Genomic DNA, 20,056 nt, shown 5'->3' on the forward strand with positions numbered 1-20,056 from the left:
GCGCGCTCTCTCTCTCTCTCTATATATATGTAAAACTGCTGTACTAGCTCTTGTGCTCTGATTTTAATATATATATAGAGAGAGAGTAAATCCCTTGCCAGGGAAAACAGATGAAAGAAATGCACGTACAGACATAAAAGACCGGCTGTTATCTGTACTAATGATGCTCAAGCAAGCCCACTCTCTCTACCGCATCTGCCTTTCATGCTGGTTATTTATAAATACCAACAACAATAGTAATGGTAATAATAAGGAAGCCCCGGAGAGCTCCTCTGCCCCTTGGAGCATCCCGCGCACGCACTCACAGGCACGCAGAAAAACCCTAATTAAGCTGTTCAAGGACCTGCCTGGCTCCGTTATGTAACTGTGCTCCTCCATCACAGCCATTGTTTCCATAAATGGGAACTCTGAGGGGGGAGACGGGGAGTTGGGGGTGGCCCCACCGGTCAATATGGCAGGGCATCTGCCAGGGCCCCCCACCCCACCAAGGGGGCTCACCCTGGACTTTCTCCTCTGCTACCCTTCACAACAGTGGTGGAGAGGAGCAGAATCAGTAGACGTCGCTTCCTGCTGGTTTCTGTACGCAATGGGCATGGATGGCTAAAAAACCCTCACTATACCAATGTATATTCCACATGGCCACTGCCTAGGAAAGCTAAACCCTGGAATAAGCCCCCAAGGACCAGCAGACCTGATGGGGCATCTGTGCTGCCTGTGGAGAACCAGGTCCCTAAGTTATCCCACTGCTTGCCTCTGCTGCCTTACTGGGCCAGCCTCCCCAGACCAGCTTCCTGCTTTCAATGGTGGGCCATGCTTCTAAGCCATGCTCTGCTAGACGGCCACTGACCTGTGACAGGGCCTTTTTAGTGGTGGCTCCCCGTTTGTGGAACGCCCTCCCTTGACTCGCTTTTACTTTAAGAGACACCAGTGCCCAAATGTTGCAAGATAAAAAGATAAGAAGAGCCTGATGGATCAGGCCAACGGCCCGTCTGGTCCAACATCTTGTTTCCACAGCGGCCCGCCAGATAGCTATGAAAATATTTTAATGTTTGATGTTTTATTGTGCTTTTCATATTTTGCTGGGAGCCACCCACAGTGGCTGAGGCAACCCAGTCTTATGGGTGGCATATAAAAAGTAAAATAAAATAGTAATAGTAATAATAATAATAATAATAATAATAATAATAATAATAATAATAGTTGTTATCTACCCTCCGTGTATAGGGACGTGGGTGGTGCTGTGGGTTAAATCACAGAGCCTAGGACTTGCCGATTAGAAGGTCGGCGGTTCGAATCCCCGCAATGGGGTCAGCTCCCGTTGCTTGATCCCTGCTCCTGCCAACCTAGCAGTTCGAAAGCACGTCAAAGTGCAAGTAGATAAATAGGTGTTTCCGTGCACTGCTCTGGTTCGCGTTTCCGTGCACTGCTCTGGTTCGCCAGAAGTGCCTTAGTCATGCTGGTCACATGACCCGGAAGCTGTACGCCGGCTCCCTCGGCCAATAAAGCGAGATGAGCACCGCAACCCCAGAGTCGGCCACGACTGGACCTAATACTTTACCCTCCATGTATAAGTCCAATCCTCTTTTGGAGCCATCCAAGTTGGCTTCTTTCATAGGGGAGTTGCTCCTCAACACCCTGAACACATTGGGCTGCCCTTTTCTGAACCATTTCCAGGTGGGGGGAGCAGAACTGCAGGCATTCAGGGAAGGCCATGTAGCAAGGCCTGACGCCAAGAGCTTCCACCCTTCAGAGGTAAACCAGGTCTTCATGGAGAGAAGGCAGGCTTTAACCATCCTTGGTATTCTGTACTGCCCCCCAGAAAAAAACACACTTTACACATACAAATGAATGCCTTCAGTGCTGATTTAGGAAATTACTCCTCCCCCCATAAGCCATTAAGCTTCACAAGCTCTCAGGGCTACACTCTCCAAACACACACACACACACACACACAGAGAGAGAGAGAGAGAGAGAAGTGAGTGCTGAGCTGACAAACTCATTTCCTCTTAGCCCAGCACTTTGCAGGATGAGCAGCTGAAGCCTGTCCATTCATCACCCAGCCCTTGCCTCCATTTGATGGAAAGCCTCGTCCGCTACAGGAGGGAAGGCCGTGGGGCGGGGGAGGGAGAGAAAGGAGAACCACACAAATGGATGAATTATTTACTCTGCTCGCCTAAAAGGGTATTAGCCGGGAAAGTGGGGCAGGGAAAGGGAGAGGTGCTTTGCAGAGCTGGTCATCAAGGAAACTCAGGAGCTGCTTCACTTATTACTCATACGCAGCCTGGGCAGAGGAGCATCTCTGCCTGGGCATCCCTAATGCAAACAAACATTCGGATTCCAACTCAACTGCGGAACGGGCTGCCTCAAAAGGGGGGGTGGACGCTCCTTCAGCAGAGGTTTCCAAACAGGGGTTGGATGGCCATCTGTCAGGGATGCTCTGCTAGATTCCTGCATTGCAGGGGGTTGGACTGGATGACCCCCGGGGGTCCCTTCCAAAGCCACAATTTCTGGGGTGACCCACTTGTTTCAGAGAGCAGTCTGGAGCGCCAGGTGTAATGCTAAGGCTCTAACTTGACCTTACTTAACTGGGTGCCCTCCAGATGTTCTGGACTATGGCTCCCAACAGCCCAAGGCAGCACGTCAAGCCACTGGTCCCTCTAGCTCAACACTGTCAACACTGACTGGCAGCAGCTCTCCTGGGATTCAGGGAGGAGCCTTTCCCCAGCCCTACTGGAGATGCCCCTGGGGATTGAACCTGCGACTTTCTGCATGCAAAGCAGATGCTCTGCCAACTGAGCTTTGGTCCTTCCTGTAACATAGAGCAAGACCCCAGTCCTCATGGCTATGAACTAAAGGCTAATTTAAATAGGAACATTGGAAGCTGCCTGAAACGAAGTCGGTCCGTTGGCCCATCTAGCTCAGTAAGGACTACACTGACCGGCAGCAGCTCTTCAAGGATTCAAGAAGGAGTCTCTCTCCCAGCATTACCTGGGCATGCTAGGGATTGAACCTGGGACCTTCTGCATGCAAAGCAGATGATCTGCCCCACCTTCTTCTGGGGCCGAAGACGGCATATGCCTCAGTGGTTGTGCGTGCAAAATGGGAGTTGCCTGTATACATCCCGAGGACCCTGCTCCCTCCCACCCACCCCAGATTTGGAACAGTCAGCCTTGACATCTGCACCCCCATCAGCAGCTAAATCTTTTGTTACCATCTTCCCGCTTTGCTACTACTCCCTCCTGCAGGGCCCATCCCTGGAGGACACGGATTTATAATAGCTGGCCTTGACCCCAGACTCCTGGGTGGGGTGGGGAGGTTAAAGGGGGGAAATTGCTGGTTCACTGTGAATGAATTTGGGTCTAGGGGGAGGTTGAGGTTTTGTTTATTTGTTAATTAGTGGATCTGAGTACAGTGGTACCTGAGTACCAGAGTACCGTTCCGGAGCCCCGTTCGCATCCTGAATAGAACGTAAGACGTGACTGCGTGTCTGCACTTGGGCAGGTCACGTTTCGCTGCTTCTGCGCATGACGACATTTTGACCATCTGCACATGCGCGAGCGGCGAAACCTGGAAGTAACAGAGCACATTACTTCTGGGTCACCATGGAGTGAAACCTGAAAATACTTATCCTGAAGCATATTTATCCCGAGGTATGACTGTATTGCTTTGTTTATTATTTCATTATTTTTTTAAAAAATAGGTGTCATGTTATATGAAATATTAATGTATTACATGATTTCCCCACCTCCAACTTTCCCCCCATGGTACTATGTATTGTATATCTTTCTTTTGTTGTAAGATGCTCGGAGACCTTTGGGTGACAAGCGACTAATATGTCTAATAAATGGAAATGAATATTTACGGGCTTCCAGAACAGTTGCAAAACAACCCTGTGTGTTTGGAAAGGAGCCCATTAATCTGTGGCTACCGGTAAGGTAAGCTCCTGAGTGGAAGCTGCCCAGCGGTTTCCTTTGCAAAGGCAGAAACAACAGAGCTAATTCCCGAGCAGAGAATCCGTCGACACACTTCAAGGCTTGCACAGGCGTCAGTGGGGTTTTCCGATCCCTCCACCTGGCCTGTCTAAATTGAATGCTGCTGAAGGGCCCCTTAGCCCTTCCGTGAGATGGAGAAGCACTGCTTGAAAACATCCCCTGGGGAAAATGAAAGAGGGCCGGACCTTGGAAGGGTACCATCCAGCTGGCAATAGGGTAGGTAGGGAAAACTACAGCTGAGGTATCAGTAACCACAAGGTATCTTCTATATGGTTTCAAAGAATGCAAGCATGCTATAAGCACTCTAGCCTCAAAGCCTTGGATATTACATTTTTGTAAATGATAATAAAATAGGCAAAATGCCCACCGAGCTACAGGCAAAATACTCTTGGGATGATGCAAGGTTGCAAATCCCCACCATTAAAGCTGCCGCACTACAGCTGCTGCCTCTCTCTCTCTCTCTCTGCTCCGGGCTAGAGAGCCCCACTCTCAAAAAGGAAATTGCATTAGGAGCACAAGGCTTTCCGGCCAGAAAAACCCTCCAGTCCCGTAGCAGCAGGGCCAGAGCTGCATCGATCCTGACAAGCCACCCACCCAGAGTGCCGCAAACGTCCGCGGCAATTAAGCAGAGGAAGGAGGTGGGGCTGGGCCGCGAGGAAAGAGAGCAGTGCCTGGATCCCCGGGTCAAAGCTAAAGTATTCAAGCTGGCCACATGAGAAGTTAAAGAGAGTCTGGATAGAGAAGAGTTTCCTCCTTTTCTCATAAAGCTAGAACTTGGGGATGAATGTTGGAAGACTCAGAACAGATAAAAGAAAGTCCATCTTCACACAAGGCATCGTTAACCTATGGAACTCGCTCCCGCAGGAGGCTGTGACGGTGGTCAACTTGGATGGCTTGAAAAGAGAATTAGACAAACTCAGTGAGGGCTTTTGATGGCTGCCAGCCAGGATGGCTTTGCTCTGCCTCCAGAGCTAGAGACAGCGATGCTTACAAATACAGTGGTACCTCGGGTTAAGTACTTAATTTGTTCCGGAGGTCTGTTCTTAACCTGAAACTGTTCTTAACCTGAAGCACTACTTTAGCTAATGGGGCCTCCCACTGCTGCCACGCCGCCGAAGCACGATTTCTGTTCTTATCCTGAAGCAAAGTTCTTAACCTGAAGCACTATTTCTGGGTTAGTGGAGTCTGTCACCTGAAGAGTAAATAACCTGAAGTGTATGTAACCCGAGGTACCACTGTACCAGTTGCTGGAAACTGCAGGAGGGGAGAGGGCTCTTGTGCTTGAATCCTGCTTGTGGGTTTCACACAATAGACAATGCCTGGTTGGCCACTGTGAAAACAGGATACTGGACTAAGATGCCCCCCGCCCCTTTGGCCTGATCCAGCAGAGTTCTTATCTTTTCATATTCTTAGACTTCTAGTGGAGGGGAGGGACTGCTCCTCTCATCTGGCCAGAAACTGATGGATGACTTCCTAAAACTCAAGGGAGGAAGGGAATCTACCGGTCCTCTATCAACCTGGAAAGGGAAAGGGAGGTTGTCTTCCGCGAGATGGATTGAGAAAGTGTTTTATCAGCCTCAGCAGCCAACTCAATTAGCTTTCGGTCAAAAACCATATTAGAAAAGATGTGATGAATAGATGTCTTTTTTTAGTCGTCAAGATTTGTGGCATATCCATCAAACTACACACACACACACACACACACTTAAAGTCTTGCACTTTCTTATTAAGAATATTCAAGATAAATGGATCCTTGGGGACTTGCCTGACAGGTGCTGTACCTGCACATTTGCGATACCTGCAAATTATGCATGAGGGGCCACAATGCACCAGGAATCAATCTGGCACAGAAATTGCCATGATAAATGAGAGTTGCTCCTTATTTGTCACAATGGGATTTGTGCATAAGTTCCTCAAACACAACGGAAGTAAAAATCCACAGGCTGCAGAATCAGGTGCAGAATGTCGCTTGCTGAGAACTTTTGCCTTTAAATATGAAGTTTCTAGTCCTTATAAGGCACATAGCCTATCTGCTGAAATCTCAGTAGTCAGAGAGGTGACAGAGTGGGGCTGCTATTATGGGGTGCAGGGGTGGGTGGGGGTGCTTCGGAGCCCTATTGAGCAGCTCATGGCTCCCCTCCCTAGGGAATAGAGCATGCAGAATGATTTATGCAGGTCACAGAATCTAGTTTCTCTTAGGGCAGAATTGGCTTTAACTTGGCAAAGTACTGAGCACAAGGATGATGATGCTTCCCATCGCCCAGCCTACCGCTGCCCTACATCCCACCAGTCCCAATGAACACCAGCCACCAAATAGCCCGCAGGTCCCCTATTCCTGCTCCACCCACTACACCACACTGCATGCTCCCTTCCTCCACCGACGTTTCAAAGCCAGAAGGTGCTCAAAGCTTCAGGACACTCCTAACTAACAACATTTGCCCATTATCTGTTCGCAACAGACATCCAGCAAGTGAAAATCAATGGATGCCCCTCCCTCAGCCCTTCCAAACTTTGCAAATGCCAGCGAGAGCCCCATGGGGAAATTGAGGGATGCACAGACGCGGTTTATCAGATTCCTTGGCATATCACAACCAAGCAAAAATTTAAAAAGCCATTTCCTGTAAGAGGTTTTCATGCACCTTTGATTACAGAAAATAACAAAACCAGGAGCAGATATTGGAGAACGGCTCTTCTCAAGGGGAAGAGCACCCCCTGGAGCCCACATGCTGCTATGGCTTTTGCAGAAAGCATCCTGCTGCTATCACATTACCCTGCAGATTTTTTTTAGGAATGCAGTTTCATAAAATTAATCAGAAGCCTAATGAAGGAGCACACTGGAAGTGAAGCTGCACAATGGGAAGAGACAGAAACACACCTAAAATCTAAAAGTGAAATAATAATAATAATAATAATAATAATAATAATAATAATAATAATAATAATATCATCCCTGGGAAGCACATTATTTGTGTGCGCAGCTCTTCAGAGGCCCAGTGAAATCAGCACGTTGTTTTTTTTAAAAGGTGTTTTCACTGATTTGCTTTTTCCCCTAACACTCCAAATAATGTAAGGGAAGTCTGTGTAGGCAACTGAGCTGTACATTGCTAAGTACCGCTGTAAAAAAATGACATTTGAGCAAGGGTGACTTTGCCAACCGGTGGCTCTCAAGCTGTTTTGTACTACAGCTCCCATCAACCCCAGCCAGCCGGGTCACATTGTCCATTTGGATGAATGAGACTGTGCCCCACCAACCAGCGCCTGCTCTCAGCCAGCCCCTCACCTGCCTGCCTTTCTACTCATAACTAATCCAGGAGATTGCCCTGCCTGCCATCTTCCTCAGTGTTGTCCCTCATAGAAATCAGCAGGATGGAGGACAGGTACAAAGCCAGAATTAGTTTTCTCTGGCTGTCATTGGCTCTGGCGCCACCTGCTGTTGGGCTCCTTGCTTTTTGCCTAACCAGGCCCAATGGGCAGTGCCCACCACTGCTTTAAGGTGGCACAGGGCTCCTTGGCTTTTCTGGCTGCAAGAGTCTAACACAGCCGCCCCTGCTGGAAACGTCCCCTAGATGTAGAAAACAGTGGATTACGACAGGAGGTATCGTGGGTGGCGACCAGTTCTCTTTAAGGAATAATCGGATACTAAGCACAGACTTACTTCCGAAGGTGCTCGTGTTCCTTTAAGAAAAGCTCTGTCCTTCTGTTGTTGACGCCACACCCGCTTTTGTAGGACCTGGAAGATAAAGGTAGAAAGTCCCCCCAAAATGAGATTGCAGGAGCAGTGAACCATGTTGTAGTTAATTGTTGCAGCTTTTCTTCACTTACCCTACCCCACTGCCCAGCTCACAGAAGAATATTCCTACATTATGAATGGTCCATGTCACCATTAATAAAAAGAGGTTGGAACAGGCCAGTATAAATGTGGACTGTCACTGGATCAAGGGACTTTTCTTCTTTAAGTTCTCAAAGCTCTTAACCTAGCTCAAGGCTGTCATCTGAACTAGTCAGATGTTTAAGTGGTAATCAATCACAGTCAGTCCATCATTTGATAAATAGGACTTTAGAGCCGCCTTGCCACAAAATGGCAATTAGGCATTCTGTTTTGGTGACTGTAATCTTGGTTCAAGGAGCCAATTGGTGCCTAGTTTATATATCTCAGGGATGCGGGTGGCGCTGTGAGTTAAACCTCAGAGCCTAGGGCTTGCCGATCAGAAGGTCGGCGGTTCGAATCCCTGCGACGGGGTGAGCTCTCGTTGCTCGGTCCCTGCTCCTGCCAACCTAGCAGTTCGAAAGCACGTCAAAGTGCAAGTAGATAAATAGGTACCGCTCCGGTGGGAAGGTAAACAGCATTTCCGTGCGCTGCTCTGGTTCTCCAGAAGCGGCTTAGTCATGCTGGCCACATGACCCGGAAGCTGTACACCAGCTCCCTTGGCCAATAAAGCGAGATGAGCGCCGCAACCCCAGAGTCATTCGCGACTGGACCTAATGGTCAGGGGTCCCTTTACCTTTATATATCTCAGTTTCTAACAGTGTCTGCAGGCCCCAAGCCCCAACAGAACAGAATGTTGGCTGTGCCACCAAGTTGCCTGGGAGTGAATCAACAGGCAGGGTCAGCCTCGCTGCTCCTTCCACCATTTGGGCAATTCAAATTGTAGCCCCTGTGAAAAAGCCAGTTGCCAATCGCAGCAACATAGTGCTTCTTTTGCTGTTCTGGAGGGAGGGAAAGGCTATTCTGCGGTTCTTAACAGACAGAAGGCAGCCACAGGCTGAGCTCGGTTCAAAACAGCCAGTGGCCTCCAGGGAGTGGCTCCTTGCATGAAGCAAAGATCCGATTCTCGCTGTTGGCAAATCCTGCACAGCTTTGGGGAAGCAAAAGAGAAATTCCCAGGGCATATTTTTCTTAGGAATGAGGCAAACTATCTTTTCCATGCTCTGTCAGTCTAGGTTTTATTGGAACAGAAAATTTTGCTGCGTCTCTCCCCCTGCTCCTCTTTGGTGTCTCTTACAAAGAGCAGAGATCTGCCTTGCCTTTCAAAGCTAACTCCACAACACCAGACTTCTTCAATCTTGCCACCCCAGACGTTGCTGGACTACAACTCCCATTGTCCCTGATCATTGTCACAACTCCCTGTGCGATGGGAGTTGGGAGTCCAGTGGCTCCCCAGGCTTCTCTATCAGGCCCCTAGGCCTTGCCCTCGCTGGCCCTGCTTTGCATCCTCCTCAAGTGTTTTTGCCTGGCTGGGACTGTGTCCTTGGACTCCGATCATGCCTCTCTGCTGACTTGGAGAGGGGTCTGTGTAGAAACAAACCTTCACTGCCCAACACGTTTTCTCCTCTGGCTCTGTCCACCAGTGGTCTGCGGTCAACAAGAGGCTGCCCGAAAGGCAATGTTGGCCCTCAGGCTGAAAAACATTGTCTACCCTTGGGCTCTGGGTCCTTTCTGCCTTGGTGGAGCTCAGGTGAAGGCCACGCTCCCTAACGACTGCAGAGAGCACTAACTTACTCGATATCCTTCCGCACCGAACCCATGAGATTCTCTCTTTCCCGCACTGCCAGGAAGTTGGTTTTGGTTTTGTGGAATTCGTGTGTGTAGTCCTGTAACAAGAGCAAAAGAATCCAAGCGTGTCAGACTTTGAGAAGTGCTGCTCATTCTCTAAGGATGAATCTCAAACCGTTACAAATCATCCAAGAGCCTTTCCCAACCCACCGACCTCCTCCACATGTTCTGAACTACAATTCCCAGCAGGCCCTGCAAACAGTGGTCAGGGATGAAGAGGGTTGGAGTCCAATAGCACCCAAAAGGTGCCAGCTTGGGGATGACTGTCCTACAGTATGTATGCACCAGGTGTAAAACTAAGGCTCACACAGAAACAGGTCTACCAAGGACTCTGGCTCAGTAGATGCCTACTCTAGCTTAACAGTTGCGGCTGCAACCCATTTAAGAACAGGATCAGGTTCACATTTATTTTCTAGCAGATGTTCGGGACTTCATACATGACACAGTGGCCTTGTTCACACACAACAGTAAACCGTAGCTAACTGTGTACTGCAAATGCACCAATCTTGATCAATTCGCTCCTCCCAACTAGCTCAAAGAACAAGCAAAACTATACAAGGAGGATAGACACTCACCCTGGAAGACCAGCTCTATAGTGCCTAGTCCCCATGGTGTTGGGGAATGTCCAAGCGTCCTCTAGAGCATGGAGCACCTATTTCTGGCTGCTGCTGGTTTGTTCCCAGACAGGGCCAGCTTGCCCACTGCACTTCATGCTCCAATAATGTCCCCCCTGGACTCCTGCAATGCACCCTATGATGCCCTTGAAGACGGCTTGGAAGCTGCAGCTAATGCAAGATGCAGCTGTGAGAATTCCATTAGGCCTCTCACTTAGGGACCATGGAAACACTGCTCCTGAAGCATTTGCACCCAAAGCCAATTAGCTACCCAATTCAAGGTCTTGGTTTTGATGTATAAAAGCCCTATGAGGCTTGGGACCCAGTTATCCAAGAGACTGCCTCTCCATGTATAAGAAACGGGGAAGTGGTTATCATTCCTGTCAGGGAACTGCCATCGGAGCCAGAGGGAGAGGGGGGGCTCCAGAGGGGTTCCGGAGAACTTCCCGGGAGGGAGAGAGGCAGCCCATCTTCTGGGGAAGGAAATCAGCGTAGCACCAGTGGAGAAGGGGGGCAGGTGGGGGAATCGGCGAGGTGGCTCCATGACTCCTCGCCGGAGACCAGCGGGGAGAGCACGGGTCCTCCGCTGCCCACACCCTCCCTGCGCAGGAGGCTTCCGCGCAGGGAGAGTAGGAGGAGACTAGGCATCAAAGAGCTTCTTTGCTGGAAGAAGTTCAAAAAACGCCCACTGACGGATTCTGCCAGCGATTGAGACAGCCACGGATGAGTGGCTGTCCTGACAGAATAGGGTTCACCCAGGTAACCCAGCCAGGAGTGGCGCCGGTTTACGCATGAGGAACCCCTAGAACCACTACAATTCCTGACCACTGGCTACTCTTAAGACACACAGGGCTGTATCCAACGTTCTCTGTCCGCTAGTGCAAAGGCTCTTGTGCTAGAGGACAGACGAGTTTTAACATTGTGCAACTGAGGAAGGCAATGACACAGTTCTGCCAGCAGAAACTCATTTCACGATAGATTGTGCAACTTACTTCACAGCATGGTTGCCAGCTTGTGCGTTCTTTAACTTACCGCCTCACTGAATACAACCTGCAGGCTTTACAAAACATATGTTTTTTAAAAATACTTGATTGTTGTGTATTTACTTCTGCAGTTGTAACACCCTACCTTACAGGGAAAGAGCACGTATAAATGATCAAACTAACTGATGAATGTAAAAAAATCCATAGTCAATGTTTGGTGTTGGTTGAAAGGTCATGGTTTGTTTGAAGTGAAACAGAACAAGATTCCTGGTTCAGTTGTAATGCTCTACCTTTAAAGCACATTCCTCTCCCGGCCAAGAATTCTGGGAACTATAGTTCCCCCTGCACTATAATAATTTATTTCTACCCCACCCATCTGGCTGGATTTCCTCAGCCACTCTGGGCAGCTTGCAACAAAAGATTAAAAATACACTAAAACATCAGTCATTAAAACCTTCCCTAAGCAGGCTGAAAGAGCCGAGTCTGGCAAACGCCAGAGCATCACCCCCAGAGCTTCTTCCTACCTGCAAGATGTCTCTGTGCCGCTGCAAGGTGTGCATCAGAGCCGCGTTGAGAGACGGGACTCCGGCGCTGTTGGTGTACTCGGCCATTTTGTCATTTATCCCCGTGAGCTGTGAGAGGGGGACAAGGGAGCACACAGGTTGGACAGGACACAGGTTCTTCACAGGAAAGTTAAGAGCATGCATTTGGAAAGGGAAAGGAAAACCACTGCTTTTTGGAGCACACAGCAGCTGTTTTAACGAAGAGCAAGGCTGGTAGAAATCCTGGTGGCAGGTATGGAAGGCATTCTGAAACAAACGTACAGGCTTTCCGAAAGAAATGCTCAACAGTTCCATAATCACTGTTTTGGCCCAGTGCTGTTCTGGGACTTCAGAACATTACAAGAGCCTTGATGAATCAGGCCAACCCAGCACCCTCTCCTCGCAGTGGCCAACCAGATGCCGCGGTGAGAAGCCCAAAGTAAGACCTGGACACAACAGCACCATTATCCCCATCTGCAGTTCCCAGGAACTGGGAGGCATACAGAGATATACCACTCCAATGGCGGAGTCAGTACAGTTTGATGCAATTTGTGCACAAACAACTCAGACCACCGTCTTTTGAGGATTTCTATACTACTCTTTAGTACACATATCTGAGGGCTGTCTATGGTAAGAAACTATCAGCGGTAAAATAAGCAAAAACAATGTCAAAGTGCTTCAAACATGACAGTGTGGAATCAGACAAAGCGATCAGTGTTTAGAATTTAAAAAAGGTCTTGTTACCCAGCCTTGCACTGCAACTCTTGTGTGGGGGAAATACGCTGGCATTTTTCAGGCCTCCCCCTTTGGATTGAGCTTGTAAAGAGCAAAACCAATGACTGAAAAGCAACCAGACAGTTCTGGTGGAGGCAAAGAGGTCATTCCAAGATCCTCTGGGTGGTTTAAATTGGGGTGGGTGGAAAGAATGTCAGGATCTACTGGAACATCCCTGGATGGATGTGCAGCAGTAGTAAATTCCTTTGTTTGTTTGCCTTCACCAGACTATCCCAAACCAAAAAAAAGGTTTAACAGTACAGTGGTGCCCCGCAAGATGAACGCCTCGCAAGACGGAAAACCCACTAGACGAAAGGGTTTTCTGTTTTGGAGGCGCTTCGCAAAACGAATTTCCCTATGGGCTTGCTTCGCAAGACGAAATGTCTTGCGAGTTCCTGCGGGTTTTTTCCCCTCCCCCCCCCCTTTTACTAAGCTGCTTATCAGCTGATCCGCTAAAAGCCGCTAAACCACTAATAGCGCTAATCCGCTAAGCTGTCAATGGGCTTGCTTCGCAAGACGAAAAAACCGCTATACGAAGAGCCTCACGGAACGGATTAATTTCGTCTTGCAAGGCACCACTGTACGAAACTAACACAAGACACCGTCAATGGACGTTTACTCAGATAAAATACAACATAAAAAATCTTAAAATGCTGCATTACCCTGGCAGATCACAACATGCCTCTTTAAAAAGGGAGAGAAAGCTTCCTCTCTTAACAAAGATTAAATGAAAAGGAGATGAAATAAAATGAGTTTGCACAAATCTAAATTAAATTATGTAAAACTGCAATTTGATACGCATTGAGGGTTCCTGTTACTAACAATGAGATAATTTTATTATCATTCACTAACAGTGATTTTCTTGTTTTTGTGTCTTATGTAAAACCTAAATGAATAAAAAGCATAAAACTAACATAAAATACCTAAAATTGTCCCAAGTATTGCTCTCCAAGATGGTATATAAAGGAAAATATGACTTGCAATAGGTTGGCAAGGGTTTCTGGCTCCTGACTGTTTAACAGCAGCAGCAGCAACAACTTTAAAAAGGCCTTTTCTTACCACCTTTGAAATTAGGCTTCTGGGATTTCTGATGATTTACAGTGACCTAGCTGTAGATAAATATTTATATATAATCAGGTCATTCCAGGAGATGGCTCGTGGAATGAGGAGAGAACTGGCTGGGCCCCTGGACCATCAATCTGCCTCTGACTTCAGTCCTAATTTAATCACTAATTTCTTAGCAGTTAAGAAATTCCCTAATGTCTGCATCACAGCAGTAGAGTACAACTTAAAAAAGGGGAGGGGGATAAGGAAATTGAAGCGGAAAAGGCATCCATTCCAGGCAGGAGATGACTTTTTTGCTTGTGGGAGAAAATACAGTGGTGCCCCGCAAGACGAATGCCTCGCAAGACGGAAAACCCGCTAGACGAAAGGGTTTTCCGTTTTGGAGGTGCTTCGCAAAACAAATTTCCTATGGGCTTGCTTCGCAAGACGAAAATGTCTTGCGAGTTCCTGCGGGTTTTTTCCCCTCCCCCCCCCTTTTTCTAAGCCGCTAAGCCGCTTATCTGCTTATCCGCTAAGCCGATAAGCCGCTAATAGTGCTAATAGCGCTAATCCGCTAAGCCGTCAATGGGCTTGCTTCGCAAGACGAAAAAACCGCTAGACGAAGAGACTCGCGGAACGGATTCTTTTCGTCTTGCGAGGCACCACTGTACACGTTAAGGAAACAGAGCCACCACTTTCTGCACCGTTGTTTTTTAAACTGCTCCAGCACCTCGTGTCAAAAACCTTGAAGGTCACAACAGAGGCCTGGGAATTTAACTGGCTGAAATCCCACTCACCTTCCCCAAGAGCTGCTCGATTTCCACAGCCATTGTTTCGAACATTCGGTCTTGGCTCGATCCATTCAGAAGAGGGGTTGTGTCGGAGCTGAGTGATGAGAAAGACAGACAGATGCCCCTCTGTAAATATTATGGCAGAGTAAAAAGGTGCACCTAATTGTCACAAAATGTCACAGGGGACCCTGCAACCCAGAAGGCCCTGTTAACGCTGGGGAAACCAACGGGCCACAGGCAAATGCCCAAGAATCCCAGGTGCTGATGCCAGCCTCTGTGGTTCTCACGTGCAGGAGGGGGGGGGGAACAGTTGCACGTGTGCTCTCCTGGGCCTTAAAGGCACAGGAGGAAAAGCACTGTTGCCAGGCTCTTCAGCTTGTTCCTTTAAGCTGCCATGATGCTGAGCTGTGGCTTCCTATTGTCATGGACTGACTGGGTGCAGAGTAGTGCTGGGAGGAAGCAGCCGGGGAACCCTCAAAGGAATAAGGCTCAGAGCCCAGGGATTGGTGGTGGGAGGACAGTGAGTGGTCAGAGGGAGAAGGAGCAGAATGGGAGGAGGAGGAGACAGAAGGTGAATAGGTAACAGTGTTTAATGAGCAGGAAGAGGCTGGGGCAGAAGACAGTCCAGAATCAGAGGCAGAAGGGGAAGCTGGAAAGGGGTGGAGGAGGTTTGTTGAAGCAGCCAGGGAGTCTCTCCCTACTGCTGTGACCAGTTCCCTTCCCTGCTGGTCTTCCAGAACACACAGAGGAATTAAGAGAGCAGAGCAAAGAGAGACAAGACAAAGGAGCTTCAGGTTGCTGGGGAAGGAGTCTTAAGGAGCAGTGGGGCAAGACCTACTGGGAAGAGTTGCTGTGACCACTAGGCCTGCACCGTTTTGGTTCCTCTGAAAAGAGAGTCAACTTCACTGACACCAGGTGTTTTATTGATGACCTGCTCTTGACTCTGGCTCCTGACACCTATTCTGGAAAGTACAGCACTGATGAGCTACCCCAGACACTATGGTTTCAGAACAGGCCAACAGCAGCTAGGAGAAGCAGAACGGCCCTCTTTTCCTGACCCCTCAAAGCTTCTGGAGAAGCCTCTCCCTAGAAGTAGACTCATTAGGTAGTGTAAAAGCAATTAGGAATTGTGGGTGGGGCACAAGCACAACCCCTAAACTGTGTCAGGTAAGCCACAAGGCAGGAGTCTTGAGTAATGAAGCTCAAAAAGAATAGAGAAAAGACAGGTTTAAAACAAAAACTGTTTTGAAATGGTAAAAATGTCAAAAAGAAAAGAAAAGTAGGACAGTAGTACCTATACCTGTCGCGCCTTCCCTCTCGGGAGCTGCTGTGGCTGTAGCTGGTGCAGAGCTTGCTGAAGGAGACCAGCTTGAGGTCCAGCTCATTCTCCAGCTGCCGGGCTTGCTTCCTCAGATCTGCACCAACAAGAGAAAGGGGGGTGAGCCTTTCCTGCCCCCCCCCACACCTAACACACACACCTACACCCCTACATACCTACACACACACTTTGCTGCTCCTAAGTCCTCAAGGGCAAAAAGGAAGGGGATTCATTCAGTTTTGTTTCCGAAAATGGATATGAATTTCAACAGTGTAATGAGATGCAATGTTTCTAATATGATCTGTCACGGATCAGCAAAATGGAAAGTATTCTGCTTTGGAAATGTTAACAGTGTACAGGCTGAAGAGAACAGAAAATGTGTGCTTCTACTACTGATTAAATGATTGCATTTAGATCCCATATTTTTTCCAGGGTGCTCAAGGTAGCATAAATGATTTTCCTGCTGCTCATTTAATTTCCACAGCAACCATGGTGAGGTCAGTTAGGCTGAGAGGCACTGACCGGCCCAAGGTTGCCCAGGGAGGCTCCATGACCGAGTGACGATTCAAACCCTGGACTCTTGAGTACTCTGCGACACCCCACTGGCCCTCTCACTGCATCACCCTAGTGAGGTGGGAAACCGGTTGCTCTCCAGATACTGAACAGGGGAAACTGCTGTACACTGAGTCACACCATAGGTCCCTCTAGCTTCAGCCCTGCCTACACCAACTGACAGTTAGCTCTCGGCGGTTTCAGGCAGGAGGCAATTCCCAGACCTAGGTGGAGATGCTGGGAATTGAAACTGAGGGCTTCTGCCCTACAGCTATGGCACTTCTTATTTTATTTTTGAGGAAAGCAGTTTATACAGTATTATAATAAGTAAATAAAAACTGGGGTCACAGAATCATAATGTTGGAAGGGACAATGAGGATCATCTAGTTCAACCTTTGCCTAACATGGGGCTCGAACCCACAACTCTCGTGCTCTACTAACTGAGCTATCCCTCCGGCGGCAGTTGCTAGGTGCAGAACACCAAAGAGGAGTGCCTGCTTATGAACCTCCTGGAAACAACTGCACTCTCATGAAGGAAAACAGCGCATAAAAGCTCCACGTTTAAAATAAAACTGGTTTCAAAATCCACAGGAAAACAAGATATTTCAGATAACCTTCAGTCTAATCCAGTAAGCCATAAAAAGAGAGTGTCTTTCAGTGCAACTTAGATGACAGGGTCCCTCTTAGCACCAATTACTGAGAGGTGGGATAGAGAAAGCGAGAAGCAGAGTGCCAGGGGCATGTAAATGCTTTTGAACCATTTGCCTCCCTGCAGGCACCTTTCAGGTTTTGACCTATAAAGCCCTGTGTGTCTCAGAACCTCAATACCTCAGGGACTGCCACCCCCCCCCCCCGCATGAGTGAACCCAATCCCTGCATTCACCATCCAAGGCCTCTCTCCATGTGCCCCCCTCCAAGGAAGCTGTGCTTGGGCCTTTTCAGTGGTGCCTCCCCGCTTATGGAATGCTCGAAAGCATACCAGCACAAGTGGATAAATAGGTACCACTTCATTCAGCTTTGTTTCTGAAAATGGATATAAATTTCAACAGTGTAATGAGATGCAATGTTTCTAATATGATCTGTTACGGATCAGCAAAATGGAAAGCATTCTGCTTTGGAAAAGTTAACAATGTACAGGCTGAAGAGAACAGAAAATGTGTGCTTCTACTACTGATTAAATGATTGCATTTAGATCCCATATTTTTCCAGGGTGCTCAAGGTAGCATAAATGATTTTCCTGCTGCTCATTTAATTTCCACATAAACCATGTGAGGTCAGTTAGGCTGAGAGGCACTGACCGGCCCAAGGTTGCCCAGGGAGCCCCATGACCGAGTGACGATTCAAACCCTGGACTCTTGAGTACTAGTCAGACACTCTGCGACACCCCAAGTGGGATGAGGTGCAGTGGGAGGACAAACAGCATTTCCATGCACTCTGGCACTCATCACGGTGTCCTGTGCACCAGAAGCGGTTTAGCCATGATGGCAACATGACCTGGAAAAGCTGTCCACGCCTTCAGACAAATGCCGGCTCTCTCAGCCTGAAAGCAGAGAAGAGCATTGCACGCCATAGTCGAATTTGACTGGGCTTAACTGTCCAGGGGTTCTTTACCTTAACTGCTCTCCCCAAACAACATGTAGCATGAAAGTACTATATAAACACCGCAAATAAATAAATGGGTGGTATTCAACTAAGTTTTATTTAGAGCTGTTGTTGGCATCTGTCTGTCTCGAGACACAACCGAGTGCCCTCTTGGGGTGAAGTGAAGACCGCTGCATCGAAGTGACCTCCCCAGAGTCCAGTGTGTATGGAGGTGCTGGGTTGCCCAGACAAGAATATCCTCTCTCAGCCCAGACAATATCCTCTCTCAGCATCGCTGTGGTGGTCCAAAGGAAAGCAGAGCAAGATGTTCAGCACCAGCTTAGCTGCAGGAGTTGCTGGAAGGAGGCGTACAAGGCGCCATCCAGCTGTCTCAGGGACTCCACTCCAGATTTGTGTAGAGTTTAGTCCTGAGCCTTTTCTTCTCCCAAATATATCCCACAAGGCAGCAGAGGCTTAGGATTAGAGTTTTCCTTCTCCTACATGGGCTACCTTCCCAGGTTGACAAGCCCCATCTGCCCCTCGCTTTCCTCTGCAGCAGGTGCAGAAACTGCCTTCCTGACTGTTGAACTCACTATTGGTATCATCCACTCAATCTGCTGGGCCTGTCTTCACATGCAATGGAAGTCCCTAAGTCACCAAGGTTCTGAGAGACCCATTGGCTACCCTCCCCTGGTTTAGCTAGTCAGTCAAAGCCATTCTTGGGGTGCGACCACTGTCGCCTGCTGACAGCTTCCTGGAGCCACAGGTGAGAGCAGAGTGCAGGGTGGGGACCAAAACTGGACAAACCACCCCAGAATGAGCATGACGTGTCCTGCACCTGAGGTACGACCCCCTCCCCTAACACCCCATAACCTATTCAGAGCGGACCCAGTGAAATGAACAGATGACCCAACGGAGGACGCCCCCAAGCAGGACCTGAGCGCCACAAAAATTCTCCCCTCCTGAAGCTTCCAGCAGTTAACCCTTAGCTGCGACAAGCAAACAGAACCTCCTTACACAGGAGCACTGTACCACTGAGCACTTTTCATGTGTGTGTGAGAGAGAGAAAGAGAGACCCATTTGTTTGTGGGTCTCCCATTTGCTGGCCCTGGTTGGAACAAGGCCCCTGATGCTCTGTGCTGGGCCCCACACCTCACCACGCCCCCCCCACTCCATTTTCCCAGCCCTCCTCCGGAAATGAGGCCCAATAGAACCAAAGCACCCCCGCCTCAGCCCCCTCCCCTTCTTGAGCTTGGCCCCCTCCCCCCGAGACACTCCCCAGGCGCAGAATAGGAGGCCTTCCAGGACCAAAGCGCCGCCTCCCCTCCCTTGACAACCCCAAGAGCCCCCTCTCCATTTTGCTGCCCCTCACCCGGTGCCTCCCTCCCCCTCCCAGCTGAGCTCCCTCTCCCGCTCTCCCCCTCTCCCCCCCTCACTCTTCTTCCCCCGCTGCCCCCCCTCCCCCCGTCCCGCCCTACTCACCCTCCCAGTAGTTGCTGCTGCCCCCCGCCGCCGCCATCTTTGTTGTCCAACGTCAGCCCTCGGCGGCCTAGGCCGGCGGCGCGCTGGGTTACAGAGGCGGCGCGGGCCAGAGCGCCTTTCCCGCACGACGCTTCCGGGTCATAGAGCTGGGGATGGGGAAGGAGAGCAAGGGCTGCTGCAAGAAACCGTAGGCCGGGAAAGGAGGGCGGTGGAGCGTAGAGGTGGAACCATAGAGATGGCGAGGAGCGGCGGTGGAGTGGGGATTCCTAGAGCGCCAGCCGCGGCAGCGCCACTCGGCGGCTCCCGGCGGTAATAGCTACCCGCACCCCGCAGGGCGGACTTTGGGCTTTCGGTTCTCTGCCCCGCCCAGGTTACCATCTGAAACTTGGTCCTGGGCGGGCGGAAAGCCAAATTACCGGTAATATACCGTACAATCCTCGCTATGCCTTTGCATAATTTTAATTCTGATGTAATCTGATTTTTCTTAAAAAAACAAACCCATGGGTTTTATCGTATGGCTTTATGTACTATTGTTAAACCGCGATCTAATGAATGAATGAATGAATGAATCTATTTCTATTCCACTTTTCCCCAGGGAGCTCAAGGTGGTGTGCATGATTCTGCCGTTGCTCATTTAATCCTCCCAACCCCCCTGTGAGGTAGGTCAGGCTGAAAGAGGAATGAGGATGATGATGATGATAATTTGTTCCCCACCCATCTGACTGGATTGCCCCCGCCACTCTGGGCGGAAGTGACTGGCACCCAAGGTCACACCCAGTGAGCTTCATGGTTGTGTCGGGATTTGAACCCTGTTCTCCAAGATCCTAGT

At 49.2% G+C, this 20,056-nt stretch overlaps 1 protein-coding gene across 3 annotated transcripts in view; it reads right to left on the bottom strand.

The window, feature by feature from the left end:
• The window catches only part of GOSR1 (golgi SNAP receptor complex member 1), a 51,411-nt gene extending 32,032 nt beyond the window's left edge, over window positions 1-19,379 (bottom strand). For 2 of the 3 annotated variants that reach the window (XM_081844291.1, XM_081844293.1), the window contains exons 1-6: window positions 19,228-19,379; window positions 15,589-15,709; window positions 14,301-14,388; window positions 11,668-11,775; window positions 9,493-9,584; window positions 7,648-7,722 (exon numbers count right to left, since the gene is read on the bottom strand). In XM_081844291.1, coding sequence (XP_081700417.1) covers window positions 7,648-7,722; window positions 9,493-9,584; window positions 11,668-11,775; window positions 14,301-14,388; window positions 15,589-15,709; window positions 19,228-19,264 — 521 coding nt within the window. In that variant the 5' untranslated portion in view covers window positions 19,265-19,379. The remainder of the gene's footprint in view (window positions 1-7,647; window positions 7,723-9,492; window positions 9,585-11,667; window positions 11,776-14,300; window positions 14,389-15,588; window positions 15,710-19,227) is intronic. The other variant, XM_081844292.1, reaches the window with a different exon arrangement.
• Between the last annotated feature and the right edge of the window lie 677 nt (window positions 19,380-20,056).

This window comes from Podarcis erhardii (genome assembly GCF_964252035.2).
Source record: "Podarcis erhardii genome assembly, chromosome: 16".
Taxonomy (NCBI): Eukaryota; Metazoa; Chordata; class Lepidosauria; order Squamata; family Lacertidae; genus Podarcis; species Podarcis erhardii.